This window comes from Xiphias gladius, chromosome 8 (assembly GCF_016859285.1).
Source record: "Xiphias gladius isolate SHS-SW01 ecotype Sanya breed wild chromosome 8, ASM1685928v1, whole genome shotgun sequence".
Classification (NCBI taxonomy): Eukaryota; Metazoa; Chordata; class Actinopteri; order Istiophoriformes; family Xiphiidae; genus Xiphias; species Xiphias gladius.
This window is the reverse complement of record NC_053407.1, coordinates 15,406,007-15,426,717: the sequence shown is the minus strand read 5'-3', so window position 1 is coordinate 15,426,717 and position 20,711 is coordinate 15,406,007. Positions and strand designations below refer to the sequence as shown.

General features: G+C 40.1%; 1 protein-coding gene across 2 annotated transcripts in view; it reads left to right on the top strand.

Moving 5' to 3' along the window:
* sema3ab (sema domain, immunoglobulin domain (Ig), short basic domain, secreted, (semaphorin) 3Ab) overlaps positions 1 to 9,679 on the top strand; it is a 43,133-nt gene extending 33,454 nt beyond the window's left edge. Inside the window, exons 8-17 of one of the 2 annotated variants that reach the window (XM_040132190.1) lie at positions 1,715 to 1,829; positions 1,949 to 2,018; positions 2,130 to 2,274; positions 2,397 to 2,616; positions 2,760 to 2,851; positions 2,968 to 3,009; positions 3,689 to 3,846; positions 5,241 to 5,308; positions 6,498 to 6,643; positions 6,980 to 9,679. In XM_040132190.1, the coding sequence (XP_039988124.1) occupies positions 1,715 to 1,829; positions 1,949 to 2,018; positions 2,130 to 2,274; positions 2,397 to 2,616; positions 2,760 to 2,851; positions 2,968 to 3,009; positions 3,689 to 3,846; positions 5,241 to 5,308; positions 6,498 to 6,643; positions 6,980 to 7,543 (1,620 nt within the window). In that variant the 3' untranslated portion in view covers positions 7,544 to 9,679. The remainder of the gene's footprint in view (positions 1 to 1,714; positions 1,830 to 1,948; positions 2,019 to 2,129; positions 2,275 to 2,396; positions 2,617 to 2,759; positions 2,852 to 2,967; positions 3,010 to 3,688; positions 3,847 to 5,240; positions 5,309 to 6,497; positions 6,644 to 6,979) is intronic. The other variant, XM_040132189.1, reaches the window with a different exon arrangement.
* Positions 9,680 to 20,711: the final 11,032 nt, after the last annotated feature.

Genomic DNA, 20,711 nt, shown 5'->3' with positions numbered 1-20,711 from the left:
AATAGCTTCTGTAACTGGAAAAACACTTGACGGGTGTCTGAGTGGCTTTCATAATGGCAGCTTTCAGGAGCTGTTATCTGTGATTATTTTTAGCCTGGAGAAGAGTGGGCTTTGTTGTGCTTGGTACAATTGCCCCCGAAGACAGAAACCTGAGAGAAATGTTAAATGTCACCAGAACCTGAGAGGAAAAGACGCTGTCAGTGGCAGCACTGTTATCCTAATGTCAGGCTTTGGCACTGATTGGGTCTGCTGAACCCTCCAGCTCCAGCGGATGGCTGTTAAATCAATGGTCTTGTATCAGCTTTCATGTTCCAAATCACATTCTTATTCATTGAGCAGGAATTCACAAAGCTGATTGCAGATCAGAGAGTGAGCGTCAGCCTCCCATTTAGCTGCATATCGTGCCTCCTCCATAACAGCCTGATTACCCAGAATGTCAGGAATCTGCTCTCCTCATCACAAGACAAGTCATCCATTATGCAAGATGCAGTATTAATTTGGGCCTATTCCTGTTTGGACACATTCTAATTTTCTGTCATAAATCAACACCAAGTGGTATAAGTTTTTATGAGACAGCACTTTGTGCTTCTGTGTTTGTGTGCTATGTACTTGAACACAAACACTACACTGTGAGGCACACAGTACAGTATTTGTTAGGATATATAGTGGAACATTTAAAGTCTTGTTTCTTCACATCATCAAAAAATCAATTGATGCATTTTAAAGAGGCAAATATGGATGCTTGGTTGATTGACAGGCTTGATTAAAAATTAAGAGAAAACACTTCCTTCGCTGAAAATTTCATATCACCATCAATGAAAATGTTATGTTTCATATTGTATGCCTAATGTGTGTTAAATACTCTTTCTGGAATATATTTTATAAAGTGAGCTGTCAGTGTGTTGGACGTGTAAGTTTCAAATATATCTAGTGCAAAGAAAAACCATTAAAGACAGTTCAGAAGTTTTCTTCTGTAAATCCAGTGTAGTAGAATCAACAAATGCAATTATTTACCATCGAAACTGTGTATTATCATAGAGATTTTACCCCATGATCTGTCTATTGTAGCTTTGTAAAGAAGGCGCATGCTTACGTAACTTCTAATCTGGAGGTATCTGGAGTTTCCTTGAGAAGCCACGTCTCTACTTAGACTACAAGTTCCAATTTTTATATATTACCAGTTCTCCTCAGTCAATAAAGGGATATTGGACAGAGGCTTTCTCACTTTTTTCCATATCTGTTTTGTTAAATTAGTGACAAGATTGAGTCTTTAGTATGCTTTAAAAGGTTTAAGAGGGGAAAAATGACAGCATCACTGGCATAGGGTAGGCATTTCTCATGCTCTATATCCAGCTGGCAAAGAAAATGTCTCACCTCACTCAACCAGAGGCTAATGAGGCATACACCAATCAGCTACAACAATAAAACCAGTTACCAGTTTTAATGTTGTGGTTGAACGGTGAATATATACAATTTATATATACATAAGGCTGCATATAAATACAAACATGAAAGCTGTTTTAAAATTCAATGATATATTGTTATATGCTTAAAAAAAGGGGGAATGTTACTGTTGAAAGTAAAACAGTAATTTTCTTAACTTGGCCACTTAAGGAAACAAAAAGTGTACTAAAATTCAAAATGAACACTATTCCTGTAATTTCCAAATAACTGAACTTCCCTCGTGAACTGCTGCCTGTGATCTTTCCAACAGAATGACTTGGGAGGTCACAGGAGTCTGGTAAATAAGTGGACCACCTTCCTGAAAGCTCGACTTACTTGCTCTGTGCCCGGCAGTAATGGAATAGACACCCACTTTGATGAACTACGTGAGTGATTTCTCCAGAACCTTAAAACAGGTTTCACACATTATCTCCTGAAGATGAAATGCTGCCTTTTCATTGGAGGATGTGTCTGTAATGTACAGTGCCTTCTTTTTGATTTTCAGAGGATGTTTTTCTCATGAGCACAAAGGATCCCAAGAGCCCGGTCATCTATGCAGTTTTTACCACTTCCAGGTACCGTGGCTGACATTAGAATAGTTTTGGCCACAATCACTGATTACATGGCCTGTGTTTTGAACAAGGATGTGACCTTTCCTTATCTGACTCATTCTTTCTGCCCATTAGCAACATCTTCAAAGGTTCAGCTGTGTGTATGTACAGCATGACAGACATCAGGAGAGTGTTTCTGGGTCCTTACGCTCATAGAGATGGACCCAACTATCAGTGGGTGCCCTTCCAGGGACGTGTTCCCTACCCACGGCCTGGCACAGTGAGTACAGTATGCTCTTAACTGGAGTGATAGTCTGGGATGAACTGGAATTTTCAGGAGGATCTTCACGATAATTCTCCCTTATGCCCTACAATGTAACCGTTACAACAAATATCTTTCAGTGCCCAAGCAAAACATTTGGAGGATTTGATACAACTAAGGACCTTCCTGATGAAGTTGTGACCTTTGCCAGAAGCCATCCGGCCATGTTCAACCCCGTCTACCCCATTAACAATCGACCAATCATAGTCAAAACAGATGTGGACTACCAGTTCACCCAGATAGTGGTGGATAAAGTAGAAGCTGAAGATGGCCAGTATGACGTTATGTTCATAGGCACAGGTATACAGTTATATACATTTGCATGCATACTTTATACTGTAAACTGAAACATTGTAACAACAATTGATTGTTGTAAATATATAGATGAGCATGTGTTATAGAGTAGATATTAACCCAGGATGTGTGCTTCCATTGTGTGCAAGACATGGGGACAATTCTGAAAGTGGTATCCATCCCCAGAGGCTCCTGGCATGACCTGGAGGAAGTCCTGTTGGAAGAAATGACTGTCTTTAGAGTAAGTTATTCTATCATTACCTGTAGAGCTTGAGGTACCAGGTTTAGGGATGACTGTATGATCATTTAGTATTGTCCAATTATTATTTTCTATTGTTTTTTTTTTTTTTCCTACAGGAGCCAACAGCCATTACAGCCATGGAACTTTCAACAAAACAGGTATTGACTGTAGTTCTTACTACACAATTAATAATTAAATGAAGTCATATATAACTAAACTATACCAACATCTTCAGGAGAAAAAAGCAGCAGGGTTATTCTAAAAAAAGAATATTACCTCAGTGGATGAGTTCAGTGAAAGTTCAGTACATAAGGCTACTAGATCACAGTGGGGAGAAAAGCGGAAATATGGCATAATAAGAATGAAAAATGTAACAAGTGACCACTGTTTTTGCATTCGTCCAAAAAACCTGTTTCTTAGAGAGCGAGAGCTTTACCTCATAAGTGACACACCTTGCTGCAGGGATGAAAGACAGAACAAAGACATGCTTGGCTGCACATTTTAAATATTTCGAGATGACGCACACAAAGATCTCAATTGTTGGCTTTTCAGCCTAAAAAGTAGCTCATCAACTTAAATGGCTTGGGGAGACAAAAGGAGTCAGCTAACTGACAGGTAGGAGGGTGCTGAGCACCTGCAGTAGGATGGTCTGTCCACATTCCTGACTTGCATTTTTGCTTCACTGGAAAAAACATTAGCTGAGCCAAACATACTGTAGGTGTATTACTTAAAGGACACGACCCATCCAGACTTAAAGCCTAAATTATAGCTCCTAAGAGATAAAAAATACAGTATCTGATATTGAAATCTGAGTCTTTTTCTCTTCTACCTGCACAGCAACAACTATACCTGGGCTCAGACATTGGTGTGTCCCAGATGCCTTTGCATCGATGTGAGGTATATGGGAAGGCCTGTGCTGAATGCTGCCTGGCAAGGGACCCTTACTGTGCATGGGATGGCACCGAGTGCTCCAGATACTTTCCCATGGCCAAGAGGTACTGAATACATACTCCACATTCACGCTTGTCATGTTGCCATCCTGCCGTTGTGTTTTACAAGCTGCTTAACTCCTTGTACACAGCAAATAATCAGCACTTCAAAACACTCAGCATGTTTTGAAGTTTGCCAGTAATGCAATATGATACATCCATGTTTGGCCAGGTACAGACACTGAATTTGATGCATGCTCACATTGTCGAAGGGAAACAAGTTGGAAATAGCACAGGTAGAATGTTTGATTCATATGAAAAAAGGGTCAATTTCAGTCGACGCAGATTTACGGAAAAGCATATATGTGTTTCACATAAGAGGAACCTGCTTTAGATTTAAGCATGCCAAATGTACCACAGGTGTTTGAGTCCTAATTGTTTAAGTATTACTTTTGTTTAACATAGGTCTATAGACTATACCTCACTGAGGTAAAACCCGACTATATAGAAGGGTTTTCATGTTAAGATTGAGGACATATGCAGTCAGAGTGCGATTCAGGACTGAAAAAAGGGCACACTTATAGTGCAGGCTTTGTATATTTGCCAAAACCCCCTAAAGGTATGGGGTCGAATTTCTACCAGAAAGGTAGAAATATAACCTGCCTCATGTGTTTACTGTAAATGAGAACCAATGTCAGCAATGTCTGGAAGCTGTCTGGATGAACCAGGGGTGAGGTAGGTGTTAAAGGTTTGGTGGTTCTTTGGTTGCAGTAGTGGACTGATTTGTATGTGCTCATTTGTGTGTGCTTGTGTGTGCAGCCTCCCACTCAAAGCTCCATGGGGCTTATTGATTTGAATGCTAGCTGCACAATATCCTGTTCTTGCTGTTAGCTGGACTCCACAGTCCTACATTCAAAAATAAGGCATCAAGAGCAAACTCTTACCTGCAATTACCAGCACACCAGTGCTGGGGTAGAACAATGGGAAGCAGAGAAGGTGAAGTTACTACATTGCTGGTGTCTCCATAATTTCTTCAATTATTGTTTACAGAAAATATCCTCACAGTTATGTTTGGCTGTGAAACTCCATCTCATTTGCATCTGCAACCCAGAGAGACGACAGTCTGGAGTGATTGATTAGATTTGAAGTCCTCTGTTGTACACACTCTATAATTAAAGCTTATCTATGAAGCTGTTGGCAGTCTGCTCTTAGTTTATCTATTTGTGTTGGCCTCCACAATTGCTGCACATCCAAACCACATTCAAATAAACACCTACAGACACAACCAAATTCCCAGTATGAGCATATTCTCACACACAAACACACACACACACACACACACACACACACACACACACACACACACACACACACACACACACACACACACACACACACACACAAAGAGGCTGTTTTCTCTGCTGACTCATGAAAGTGTTTATATATATGTGTTTCTGCAGGAGAACAAGGAGACAAGACATCAGGAATGGAGACCCACTCACACAATGCTCGGATCTGCAACACCATGGTACATAAAAAATAATGATATTTGTTTGTGGAATAAAAAATAATTTTACAAACTTTGATAACAATCACGGTAATGTGTAACAAACCATCTGTATGTTGGTGTTAATGAAGACATTATTACTCGGTCTAATAACGTATATATTTTATGAATTTCCAAATGATATATTGAAGCAGATAAGAAACCCAGCATGTCAGTCTTCCAACTGCACAACAAAAGGAGCTTTTGTTTTGAGGATTTAGTTGTACTTTGACCATAGAAATGGTCCCAAAGCAGCTGCTGGCCTTTCCTGAAGCAATCAAAAGAATCCAGCTGAACGTGTTTGGTGTTGTGTCTGTGTGTTTTATGTGTTTCTGGTGGTGAAGATTAGAGTCGGTCCATGTGAAGCTTGTAATTAACATGGTCAGGATTCCTCTGAGCCTCCTCTGTGTCGCCAAGCCCTCCACTCTACTGCCCTGTTAATGGGCTCAGTCAAAAAATAGGACTCTAACTGTGGTCTCACATACCGTCTTGTTTTCTTAATTATACATTTCTTTCATTTAACTTTCTCATTTAACGCACATAAAAAAATACTGTTTACATGTTGCTACTGACCTGGTTGGCAGCAACACTTCTGATTGTACATTTGTCCAAAAATCCCAGACTTAGTACTCTTTAAAGAAAATGATGAGGAGATAATAATATATTCAATGGAATCTGAACTGTTAAATTTACAACAGAATACAACAGGAGTTTAGTCAGAGGAACACTGACCTTACGGTGCATAGCACTGAATAGCTTTGCGCATATTTGACTGAATAGAACCTAGATTTTAGTTGCAGCCCATTTGCTCCAGTGACTGCCTCTATGGTGGGAGCTGCATATTCTGCACATGATTGAGTGTGATAAGAAAAGAGACAGGATGATGTGACAAAATAATGTAAAATGCACTGTTGAAAGAAATAACCCCTAACTATCTGCCCCTAACTCAGATAGCACTCGGAGAACAGTTTCTTACTTTTCAGTCAGAGAAAAGCAGAAAAGCAGAGTTTTATACAGAAAATCACAAAAACTCACAAAAGTTGGCTGTGTAGAGCTGTCTCCAATTGTTTTTTTTCTGGCCTGTAAAAGAAACCACAGAACATTCAGACATAACCACAACCAATAGTATCAGCTAGAAATAATAGAAAACATTTTCCAATTTTCTATCTAGATGAACTAAGTGGGCAGACAACTCTCCTGGATAAAACGGTGTATGGTGTGGAGAACAGCAGCACTTTCCTTGAGTGCAGTCCCAAGTCTCAGAGAGCCCTGACATATTGGCAGTATCAGCGTTCCACCGATGACCGCAAACAGGAGGTTGGCACTACCTCAGCACACACTCAATCTATTTTGTTGAAATATACTCGGAAATGATCTGGGTGCAGAGCAGTTAAATAATGATAGATGGCACTTCATAATGAAGATTGTTTTAGATAATACAGTGTTATATTTTATTAATATTTAATGCCATAGTTGACTCAAGTGAAATAAATTTGGTGTAATTAAAACAGCCATGAGGTGTAGCTGATTAGAGTTTTGGGGAACTTGATATCATAATGGATTATTTTGAAATGTTGAATCTCATTTATTTGGTGTCTTCATCTCTGTGTCCTTCACTCTGACTCTATCGCCTCCAATTTTCTCACTTCATAGATCAAATCAGAGGAACGTTTCATCCGCACAGACCAGGGCCTACTGATTCGCATACTTAACAAGAAGGATTCGGGCATCTATCTGTGTCAGGCGGTGGAGCACGGCTTCATGCAGACACTTCTGAAGGTGACCTTAGAGGTCATTGATACTGAGCGTTTGGAGGATCTGCTACATCGTGATGAGGAGGCTACAGCCAGCGCCCCTGCCCAGGACCTTTCTTCACCTCGAGAAACTCCAAATCAAAAGCTATGGTACAGAGACTTCCTGTCTTTGGTGAATCACCCAACTCTGAACACCATGGACGAGTTCTGTGAGCAGGTTTGGAAAAGGGAGAGGAAACACAGAAGGCAGAAAACCCACCTGGTGCAGCAGGTACAAATACACCAGCAGCAGCAGCAGCAGCAGCAGCAGCAGCAGCAGCAGCAACAGCAGAAGGTTGTGGTGAACCCTCACACTCACATGCATGCTCAAGGGCTGGCAGCAAAGTGGAAACACCTGCAAGAGAGGCAGAAGGGACGCAACCGCAGGACCCATGAACTGGAGAGGGCCCCCCGCAGTGTCTGACCTATAAACCTTAACTTTTAACACCCAAACCTGAAAACACACCCAGTTCTCATTCTGTAACCCTGATTAACTTACCCAGTTTTCTTCTTCGTACTGAGATACAGACTTCTTCCACAACAACTGGATAGAAAAGTTAAACTGGAAAAACGATAATACTTCCCATATCTCCTGGTTGGTGCGTACTGTGCGTGGGCAGCCATGTTTACAGTACGTCAGTACAGAGGACTGCAGGAAACAGGATGTTGTATCACGCCAGACCATTGGAGCATATTATCTCAGCTGGCCTATTTGGCCTGAGCACTGCAGAGGGAGAGTGTAAACCAGCAAAAGAACTGGATACATATATCCACCCTATAGCTATGACTGACTCCATGTTGAAATGGCTGTGTCAATAGCATTGTCTCATGGCATGCTAGTTAGGTGTCTCTGTCAGTGTGAAACTAAATAGATACCTAAAAATACCTGATAATTACTTTTCTACTACACAAATATGAAAGAAGAGGAGGTGGGATTGTATTAATAAAACAGTCTGGAGAGTGAATGAACTTGCAGTGGAATTACAAGCAGTGAAGCTCATTGAAAGCACAAGATGGGATATTTGGTCATTTTTGGTATTATAGATGGTTCAATCAGTCAACATGAGAGAGAAAAATGCCCAAGCACTGTAAGAAACTGGGAGCAACAGTCACCATTTGTCGACAGATATTATTATGTAGCTAAAATGTGTAAATACTGTATTCTATGACATCTCCTCAAACTGAAGGGAATGGCTTGCAGTTGTCGTGTTGTTTTATGTTGTTTCACCAGATAGCAGTTTATTTAAGAAAAAGTCCTTTCGAAAGCAGTTGTGAACAGGGAGATTTTGTACCGGTCTGTGTGTCTACAACTTAGATAAGCTTCCCAAACACAGACAGGTTTTATAATTCTGTTTTGTTTATGTTTTTTGAATCATTAGATTCCTTCCAGTGTCAACAGTCATTTCATAGGGACTTCTGCCAAATGCATCATCTCAGTGCACAAAATGTCATACTGAGTTCTTCCATGTTGATTTAAATATGCTTTGTATACACTTTGTTTCCACTACATGTGTATTTATTGATATTCAATTATGTACATTGTGAAAATATTTTTTAATGCGCAGGCTTTTTCTTTTCCAGTTTATAATTTGATTTGATTAATTTGATTTAGAGGACCAATCTCTTAAAAATAACTGTATTATCACAAATACTGTAGTGAGACTGGAAGTTATTTATCAATATTGGTCAATATTACATGCATTACATATCAAATGCACTGAGCAATAACCCAGTGTCCATACCATTTTCTTCCACATTTATTGCCTCGTGTCTATGTTCCTCACAGTCTGCACAGTGTAATAACTTCATTTCAATGCATGTACCATAAAAAAAAAAAACTTTTCCTGAATATAACAATCTACTATTATACAATGCATACACGAACACAAACCTGGAATGTAGCTGTGAACATCCTGTAAATATAAATACTATGGTCTATGTTTTACAAGTATGACACTGTGTACTAGTGCATGTGAATACTATTGTAATGTTCCTGTTTTGCTATAGCAATGATATACTAGTCTGATGTTATCACTGTTATTCTGTTGTTTGCTAATGCAGTACACAATATTAACTATTTCAAAGATGTACATAATATTTCTGTTAGGACTCTAAACTGTACAACTGATAATTCCTGAGGTAGGTACTCAAAAAAGATATAAACAAGATCTAAACAGGATCTCACTGTGGATTACGATAGACACAGACCAGCTAACAACAATGAACAATGTCAGTGGAGCATTGCAACACATCCCTATGTCAGATGACCTTGTCTAGTTTGTGTTTGCAAGCTTCATCAGCTTTTGGAAACCATGATAGAGGGAGATGAGAAACAGCTGGAGCCAGAAAGAGATTTTAGGCTAACAAGACGAGCTGAACAGCAGCGTTGTGGAACTTCCAGTGGAGATTGGGCATATGATAAAATCATCATTATTAAGAGAAAATATAGGACGTCTCACTGTCTTGGACATATGGTGGAGGTGAGGAAATTAAGTGCTGCTGCTGCTGTTGCTGCTGCTTTTTGGCATGGTGACGATGATGATGATGATGATGACGATAGTGATGATGTTGATGATGATGATGATGATGATGATGGTGATATATTCTACTGATCTAATAAATGTCTCTTCATAAAGTGCTGGTTTCATTAAATCTATTTTTAATGTTCTACGTCCTGCTGCTATCATGGTATGTGGTAAGTGAAAAGTAAAGATTAGATCAGATTAGATGTTGGAGCACCGTGCTGCGTACATTTCCATTTTGATGAGGAAAACTTTTATGAATTTGTATAACTTGGCCTTGGGGTTCATTTAATGCTGTACTTTTCTGTTATGTCCAGGTAAGTACTGTATACTGATATAGAAAAAATGGCTAATTGATTTAATTAGAAGAAGAAATTAACATAACTAATTATATATTAAAAATTAAAGTGGATAGGCAAGAATATCAGTCAGCTCAAGTGCCTCTTACTTTATAAGGTGTATTGAGAAGTGAAGCTGTGTACTATGGTGTGCCTCAGGCAGTAGAGGAATTACTGTAAGTTGTTATTAGGAACTTGATGCGAGATGTGATGTGAATAATGCATGAGGTCCCTAAGGTTTTCAACTGAAACCGAGCTGCTCCCTTTGCATATGATCAGGAGTTGGTGGTTAAAGCTACAGTATAACTTTGGTTTTCAGTGTCTGCAACTCAAGTAGAACCTATAAAAAACGGAAAACCAACATCTTGCAATCAAAAATCAGTTCTCAAGGGCTTGACAGAACTTAAACATGAACTGGGTTGAACTTTGTTCTACTACTGCCCTCTGGTGGTTATAAGAGAAAAGCACATATTCATCCATAAATTAAAAAAAAGTGATTTAAAAATTTTCCATCTGTTTGTATAGCATATAGTGATCAGCCTGGTATCTTATATAGATATGGCAATATTGAAGCTGCAAAACACAACAGACCTATTGTGTCACAATAGCGCTTTTGTTGACACTTGTGGTCACCTTTGATCCAGGGTCAAAAGGTCAGTCAGCATATGTCTCACTTGGGCTTTGACCTTGACCTCTTTAGTCATTTCAACTGCTGCTGTGGGAGTTCATGAGTGTCAGTTCAAATTGCCCCAGGCGCTTCAAAGAGAACACACGCACACACACACACACACACACACTCACACACACACACACACACACACACACACACACACACACACACACACACACACACAAACACACACTTTCATTTGGAAAGAGATGGATATTTTCAGAGTGACCATGGACAAAGAGACATATTAGATTGTGTCAATAGCAGCGTGGTAGATGTGTTAGCATGAAGAGATGAATATGGATAATATTCAGTTTTAGGTGCTCTCCTGACAACATCTGAAATGTGCCACTGTTGTTATTTGCAATGTGCGAGCTGGCTGGCTGCGGCCATGTCGGTATCTGTGTGTGGCTCAAATGGAAAGAGAGAAAATTAGACTTATGGAGAGACACAAAACAAACTCAAGTTAGTTTGTTGATGAGGTGAGGAGTCTGCTTTGTGACCCTGCTCTTGACCCTGCGCTTGACATTGCTAAACTTTGATATGAAAGAGTGAGCACAAGTGTGTGTACAAAAGCATACCATATCATACTATAAAAGTATAGTATAGGATTATTATTACATTAAATTAGATTTTGGAAATAACATTTAAATGAGAGACAGTGAGAGACAATATTCCAGCATCCAGTACATACTTTGTTCTTGTCATTACAGGGTCTCAGCGAAGTAGATGAGGCAGAGCTTTCCAACATTTTCGGCCTTTTTACCATCTGTCTCCATGCACAAAGGTCCTTGAAAGGATTTCTGTTTGGCATTGCAGTCATACCTGTAACACAGAGTGTGACTGCCCTCCAGTGGCTGAGGGGACCTCTTTCAATACGGTTCAGCTCCGACGTCCCACTAAGCCTGATGGAAAATAGCAGCTCCCCCCTCTGACTCCCAGCCAAGACCATGGTTGAATGAGAAGGACCGCCCTGACACTCACACAAAGAACACTACACTCAATGGAAAAACTGACACATGGGTGACAGAGTGAGTGGGAGTTAGAATATAGATGGTAGATGAAGGATTGGCAGGTAGATGTTAATAACCTTCTTACTGCTGTTTTTGTTTTTTTTTGCACCGAAACTGCTCTGGTACTTTGAAAATTAATAAAGCAGTGTCAGTTTTGCATCAGAATTTTTGGTTACAGGAGCTACTTTCATCACAAATACATCTTGACACTTCATAATTTCAGTAATTTCTATACAGTTCAATTCAATTCCATTCAAAGAACTTAAAATTTTCTCCTGGGAGCTCTATTTGTGGAGGGGAAACACTTAAGTGTGATTAGTCACCTTGTCTATTTCAACATGTGAAACTCATCCTTCCGATGTAGACATGCTGCACAAGAAAGGTGTGGATGAGGAGTCACGTGGTATGCAGCTGAATGATTAGGCAAGAGCAAAAATTTTGCATGCACAGTGCATTTGACTCTTTCCCAAACACTCACCATCTTTTACTGCTGCTGCATCCTTTACTGCAGCAGTGGGGAAGAGGCATCAGTGTATTTCCTCCTATCAGCAGGCTTGGAAACAGTGAAATGGAGCAAAGACAGAGTCATTATTTATCTTACACTAGTGACGGTACATTTGGTTGATGCTTCACTGGGCCCAGTGGGATTCTACTGGAGACATGTACACACAAGCACAGATCACTGGTGCGTTCTGTTCTGGGTCACCTTGAGAGACAACACATTTGTTTATTTGCAAGATGGATGGAAAATTTCAGAAGCAGAAGTTTCATCCACATATTTGTTGATGTTTCGAACATGACGCAAACCACAGAAATGAATTCCCAGCATTCTAGGTGTTTTCCAAACAGAAGACATACGGCACAGCTGTGATATGTGGAGTGAACTGCATCATGCTAAGAGCCCCAGTGCAGCCAAACATGACCCACTCAGCCACAACATGTCTGACATTCACTCAACTAAAGAATGATCTCCGACGGCATCGAGCCCATTTAGCGAGGCGAGAAATAACATTCATATGCCCTACCTCAGTTCTGCCACCTTATAGCAGAGTATGGTATATCACAGCGCTCTCCAAGTGAGGTAATGAGCTATTCTTTTCCCCACAGCTGTCACTTATCAAAGGCTTGTAGATTTCTGGCAGTGTACCTGTGCTGGTGGTAAAAGTGCGTGTTTGGGAGTTCCAGTGTGAGTGGGAGGGTATAAAGTTATTTTCTGGAAAAACTAATTTTGCAGCCTGACAGGTGGTTTACTAGATCATCAATGGATAATGCTTTGAAGCACGGCCAAGTTCATGTATATTTGTATGTGCTGCTCTCAATCAGACTTTGGTAGCGTGGTGTGCTAGCATGCAGGGGCACATCCCTTGCCTGGGGTAAAACAGAGGACATAGTTTTTTAGCTTTGGCAGCTTGGCAGTGGTAGTGCTGGTGGTGTGCTATACAGTTGGCAGGAACCTCAAGCTCCTCTCTGCTATGAGTGACAGCATGGCACGAGAGGTTTACACTGGAGTATGACAAGACCTTTAGCTCATTTCCTATGTGTAAAAGACCTGCTCCAATGTTATTTTTATGACTGTGACATACTCAGAATGTAGTCTACTTACTTTTATGGAACAAACGTGTATTGATGTTATGGATTTCCCATATATTTTACCATACATGCCAATAATATCATAACTTATATTACAAAATCTAATCACATGTTTTCTTATATTCTTATATATTTAACATTAATGGAAAACATATGGAATTTACTTTAGTGTATAAGAAAAGGACACAAGCTGAGCATACACACACATAAACACACATCTCCACCTCAGACAGGATGAGATTTAAAAAAAATATATATATCTGTACTCCATGTCACACACAATTATAAATGTGAATATGATAAGTATTTTATTAGTTTCCCATAGGAGAACAAAATGACACCATAATTTGTTGACTGTCATCTAAAGTGCTGCCCTCACATTTTTTGTACGTTTACAACTATAAAACTCCTTTTTTTAGTCAGATGTTCTGTCAGTTGTTTTTCATCCAGACAGTTGATGACCTGAGCCAGTTTTGGAACAGTCTACAGATAAGGTAAACAAAACAAAGTGAAGTCTTTTTCTGCCTTCACATTTTAAACTTGACTCATCGCATGCACTTAAAAACATACAATTACAGTGGAGTAAACTTCATCATGAATGCTCCTGTCATCCTGAGTATATTTGTAAGCTTCTTTGAAAGTAATGCCATTGTCTAGACAGTCCAATATTAGCACTGGCAAGAATATGAGTCTGGGTGAATCTAAGTATGAATGTGAGTGTTTATCCACCACATCATGGTCAGTTCGATGGAAAACACTGTGTGACTCTGAAGAATGCAAAAAAAGAATAGAATCAAAGAAAGGAAGAAAAAGAAAAGATTATAGTTGATTATCTTCCAAGCCTTTAAGCGAAAGGCTGTTAGCTAAAGCAGATATCAGTCTAAATGAATGAGAGGGGGCAATGAAAACAGAAGCACGAAAGCTGCTGAAAGGAGCTGATGAGATAGGATCAGACAATGGATGAATGAGGCCTTGGGCTAAACCTTAGGTGACCCTGAGATGGGTCAAAGGTCGGTGCACTAAAAAGCAGGGGTCAATTTATCCAGAGCAATGTGTCTAGGTAGCCTGCCGTGTGTCTGACTGTCGCCTGGCTGCTCCCTTACACACTTCTAATATGTAACGGATTGAGGTCTGCTCCTGGAACACATCACCCAGCGGAAGGCTTAGCGCTGTGTCATTTTGGCTCAGCCCTTCTTGCTGCATGTTACAAGGATAAAGAGTCAGTAACTCCTCAGTTGAAAGAAACAAAGCCTGACTAAAATTTATTACAAAGGTCTGATTCTGATTTCTTTATGTTAATAAAACCCAGGGCAAAGATTTTCCCCTAAACTTAAGCAGTTTTTTAAAATTGCCAAAACTTTACAAGAATTTGGAAGTATACATAAATAAATCCCTCTCTCCATCTCTGCTTCCTCCCTTGTGTAACCCCTCCCTCCAAATGCAGTGCACACACATGCATGTGAGAAATATGTTGATGCAATTTATGATAAATTAGAAACATGGTAACTTAAACAGTCACAACCAAAGTTAATCTTTGTCAGCATGGACTTACCACTGCAGCCACATAGTAGAGCAAATGTGCAATGAACTCTTGGAGTATTATCTTATTCTTGTTGTAATTAAAATCTTCAGCAGCGAAAAAAATATTTGTCAGCATACATTTACATTTCTGAATCTACTGCACACAGAATTTTCAGTGCTTACAAAGCAGCGCTAAAGTGGTAAGAATAAGAAATTTATATTCAGAATTTGCTTTATAATTTCTTCTGTCTTCAATTTTCTTTGCAGACGGAAAATTGCACATTTAGTACGGGAAGATATACAAGACAGTCGGCGGTCAATATTTCCCTCCTTCGGCATTGAGCAAACAAATTTCATACATTTTGTGCAAAGCACCCCTGTGCTTGCTCAGTCTGTTGTTGTTACTGATAGATTCACCAGACCTGTTTTTCCCTTTATTATACACAAATTCTCCACCACAGTTACAAAGCTTTAGCTTTTCTATCTTGTGTCACAGGGAGAAAAAAAAATCACTCCATGTTTAAATCTATGCTCCCTCTTTGGACAGAATTGTGTTCTCTGTGCAGGAGCAGAAGGATTTGTCCATATTTTATTTGCAGGTAATAATAGATAGACAGATAGTTATTAGTTAGTGATTTATTAGTTCCAGTGGGAAGCTGTCTTATTACAGCAGCCAAGTCCTGTCAATCACAAAACAAAAACAAGACAAAACAGGAGGTGAGTAAGTAAAAAAGTGCAGTAAAAAAATAAAGCGGACATGCCACCTCACACAACTCTGACTGGCTGTAACAGTGCACGTGCTGTGAAGTCTTTGAATGGCTCATGAGGCTATATCACCTCACCATTCAGAAACTGGGCTGTTTTTTCAGAATATTTTGATTTCTTGATAGCTGTTAGGATATGAAAATCATTTTTCATCAAGTTTTTTTTAAGAGGAGCTTTTATTGCAGGTATTCTCTTGTCTAAATTTATCCATTTGCTATCCTTTTCATGCGGTGATCAAATGAAAATAGCGCATCTGTGTTGTGCTGTTGCCACATTATCCAATTAGTGGTTGGGGAAAATTTTTTTCTCATTCACCACATAATATACTCTTCTCAGTTCATGCTGGTTTTGCGAGCCTGTGCTGATGAGTATACACAAGTGGTTCAAAACATGTGACCCAAAACGAGTGTGTTTTGTTCCAGGAAGAGTGTGTGTTGGTTGACATAAAGTGTTGTTTTATTGACTTTGTTTACCTCCAGTTCTCCTCACAGAGTCAAAGTAGATCTTGCCATGGTTTTTGTGGAATTGTAAGTCCGGTAATTATGGACACATGAAGTGACAAACAAAGTTGTTGGAATTTACAGAGGCACGAAACAGTCAGACAATGCAGACACCAGCCTTATCGGCATTGGTCCCATTACTGCCACAGTGGCATGAGTCTGTAACTTATTAATATGGTTATATCTTACGGGTGTTTCTTTTTTTTTGGTAAGAACTAATCGCTGGGGAACCTTTTATGGGACTACTAATAAACTGGAGTGAGCCACATGTTAAAGTTAGAAGAGATAGTATGACATTAAGGGAAAAACTCTTGAAAAAGAGTCATATGAAAAGATTGATTCCACTCTCATATCTGTAATTATGAAGCTACAGCCACAACAATTGGAGACAGGCGGAACATGCCCCCTTGTAAAACCACAATGTGTCTTTTTTTTCACTTCAGTTTTTGAATGGCTTAATCAAACGAGATATCATTTTTCAATGGCAGGCTAGATGTTTTTATGTTTCCAGTCTTTATACAAAGATAGCCAGCCACAGGCTATAGCCTCATATTTACTGTACAGACACGAGAGTGGTATCTATTTTCTCATCTAACTTGACATGAAGGATAAAAAGTGCATTTCTCAAAATGTCAGATTATTCCTTTAAAGAATAATGTATCTGGCTCAGCTGGGGGAAAATGTGAAGGCTATCTGCGTTTTTCCAAGGTTATGATACTGCCCACCACATTCTTGTGCGTAAGGCACGTATGTGCATGTACATGTCTAGATATACAGTATGTCAATGTGCTTGTGTTTAGAAATCTCTGGAATATGTCTCATTCTGATCTAACAGACTGCCAAAAGTTATTAATCAGAGCTAGGGAGAAACGTAAACTTAGTGACATCTGCAGATGGATTAACAGGAGTTTTGACACAGGTCACTAATACTGCCATTTAAACCAGTCAGTGTGATGTAGTGTAGGTTAACAGGTTAACTGAAAGTTCTGCCAGAAGTAAGAAAACATCTGGAACAAGCACTGGCCTTGATACCGTCCACTCAATACCTGTCTTCCCACACACATTCTTACCCATGTTTGACAATGATGAACGCATACTGCATCCGAAGCACTGTGAAACTTGTCGGTGTTGAAGTGTCGTCTCAAGCCTCTCTCCTCTTGATAAGCAAAGCTTGAGTTCAGACAAGGACAAGGTGTTGATTTGAAGAGTGTCTGGTATTTGTTGGAGGCAAAAATGCGGGGAAACAACACACACTAGCCCATAATCTACTAAAAGAGACATGCCAGTTTACAGATACACCCATAGTATGACTCATACTCTTAATTTAAGGATGTGGATATGTACTACTTTTTCAAGCATTTGGTCTCAATTAAGCTCAATTTGTGTGTAGTTTATGTCTTCCTGCAATAAACGAGTTTCTTTTTAATATTGTTGGATGTGTTATTTGTCAGATCGGTTGAGCAATTCATGTCAGGGATTAAACACGAGGGCTGGTCTTTGTTTGTCACAGACAATCATTCACCATAGGATTTTGAGGAACTCTTACTGCTTCTGAACCACTTCAAAGCAGACTGTCAGAAAATGCAGGCAGATAGAAAGCGTAGCATTTCCCTCGTACACATGGTGGTCCTGCACCGAAGCGGGATGGCAGTACTCTGATTCAATTTACGTGTCACTATTCATATTTCATACACACAGAGGCGTATGCATAAACACATGCATGCCATTCTCTCACACACAGAAAGGGGCACAGGATACATTTACAACCACAGTCATACCGAGAAAAGTTGTTTTTTTCCAGTTTGGTGAATTTAATGGGGAGAGGTTTTATTTCACCAGACCCAAGGCAATGTCTGAATTGATGGAATGTACAACACTACATTTTCTCCACAGTGATTTAAACTCCACTTCTTTTCCACTCTTGTGTTTTAGTTTCTGTGCTGAATGAAATGTGTCTTACATTTTTCTTTGGGAATAAATGACAAACCAGTGGGCTAGTAAAAACAGTAGTGAGTACATGTTGAAGGCAGATGTTTAGTCTATATTTGTCACCATTATTATTATATTTATCTCTTTTTTGTCTGCTAACGATGATCATAGCTAAGGAAGTTTAAGACAAATGGTTGAGACAGAGATGAAGCTACATTAAAAAGAGCTTTGTAAGTGGCCTGGTTTTTCAGTCCTGAACCTTTCTACTTAAATACAGTCATGTCACTGTGCATGCATGACAGATGACAGATGACAGTCCACATGAGGATTCCATCTTGGTGTGCTTTTTCGACTTCTTGCCAGAATTCACCTGTAAGTCACATATAAACAGGCAAACATTACACATTCATTCATGAGGATACACCCTCATCCAAACACCTGTCGATTATGTGACGGTTACCATGATGATGGATGAGAATACCCATGAGGCCAGATGGTCACTTCCACGTATCACTCCAGAGTAACTCATCCCTCCTCTTCACCATCTGTGACTGTAGAGCACTGGCCTGGGCTGGGTTTCCCATTACTCACCCTATAACTAAGAAAAATGTCCTGAAAGCTGAATCACAGGAAGCAAAGAAAGCCAAAATGGTGGCCACCTAGCTTCTTAAATAGCAGCTCTGTAGCCAACTCAGATTGGATGACACATTGTAGTCTCTGGCATTATGTATTTGTCAAAGGGAGAATGTATTTTTCCACACTTTGGTGCCATGGACATTCATGTGAGACATTCACCTACTTAGGGCCTCACCTGAGGGGTAGCAGCACTCAGTTAGAGAGATGTTAAGAAATAATGAAGTGTAACAGAATATACACAGACTTCTTTCCACTTATCCACAGACATATGTTAAAAGTGGTTAGAAGTATGAATTCATATGTATGACGGTGTGCACAGCGGGTTTTATATCACTATGTTCACACTCAGCAGACCCAGCTAAGCCAACCATAACACACCTGGCTTCTCAGTCAGAGTAGGCCTACATCTCCTCTGCCACTGTCTGCCTCTCTCTGCGTGCTATCGCACACAATGCAACATGAGCTCTCTGATAGAATCTGCAAACTGTAGAATTAGCATAAACATTTGTGTGTCTTGGTGAGGTTTTCATACCTACCCAGTCAAGTTATATCATATACTGTAGTTACTGTTGTATAGCAAAGAAAACAGTACTGCTGCCTGCCTTCAAATTCTGACTGATGTCTTTGTAGTGAGTGTGTGTGTGTGCCATGGGGACAATCTTCACTGGCCATATGATAGCCACCTGTGTAAACGGCTGGAGTATCTCCTGGCTCTGAAACACTAGATCCTCGGAGCGCTGCCTCTGTTGCTGTGGGAGACCAGAGGCCTGACCTCTCTTTAGCAGAGGGGAGCCCTGTAGGCATCCAGTGGTGTATGTACACCAACATACACACAGTTTCATGCATAAATGCATGTAGGCATACTCACCCAGTTAAGTTTACCTTGCTTTTAATATCTTAATATAGACATAAACTGTGTATGTGTATGTACGGGGCAGGAAGAGTGTACATGTCTGTCTCTGCGGGTCAAACAGAAGGTGAGAGAGGCTTCTGTTAACCGGGGCGGATATTGACACAGCATTAACATGAATGAAAATATTTTCTGTGTTCAGAGAGCATGAAAGGAACGCTGCCAGACATTTGGACGTGGCTTATTCAAACAAACGCTAGACATCAGCACTCAATCAAACAGTCTTTTCACACACCCAGGCTTCCTAAAACAGCAGCTAAAGGAAGGAGTCATTTAACAATATGTGACAGGCTGCGTGTCAAGTTTTTTGACCATGAATGTTACCATCTTTGAAATTTGAGCCAGTATCTCTGCAGTGCATGACGTGCTGAGTAAAAATTCCAGGTATTGGTGGTATTGGTGGAATCCCAGGGACACACGTAAGAGGACAGAATTTAAATGGAGGTGCAAAGAAAGTGGGTGTACGGCTGCTGTAGTTACTATGTGCAGGAGTGCTGCATGGGAGGGTCCTTGGTACAAGCTAACAGCACAGCCGGAATAATACTAATGGAAACATCAAGGGCTGATAGTATAACACAAATCGAGAAAAGGGGAGGGAAGCAGGGAAAGAAGGAGGGAAAGACAGTACAAAAAGGAGTGGAGAGGTGGGGGATTGAGCTGTTGCTGTTGCTGTTTCTGTTGTGAGGCAGATTTCTGACTGATTACTGCTATTAGACTGGATGAAGGAAGTAGAGACGCATTCAGTCACAGAGGGGCAGATGTGAGTGAGTGCACGCTGTGTCCACTGCCCTATGTGCATTAGCCTCTTTAAATGGCTATTAATCTGAGATGGTGGCTTAAGAGATCGGAAATGAAAATCTTCCGGAGAACCTTTTATCAGGATGCAAGGCTAAAATATGCTCTTACATTAGTGCTGAAGTTCAGGATAGTGTCAGCTCCAGGCAAGCTGACAGTGAACAGTTGTTTCACCCTCAACAACAGATGAGAGTCTATAATTGCACCAGGCACTGGAGAAACAGAGATAGTGTATGTTACAGGACCTCCACACACACAAAGTCCTTCTGTTCTGGCAGGGAACAGGTGCAATGTGGGAGTTGGAGTCATCAGATCCCAGGGTGGTGCAGAGGGGGTGGGGGTGCAGCTGCTACACCCTAATGTGCAATCACTTCCAATTCCATATTGCTGTATGCATCTTGAT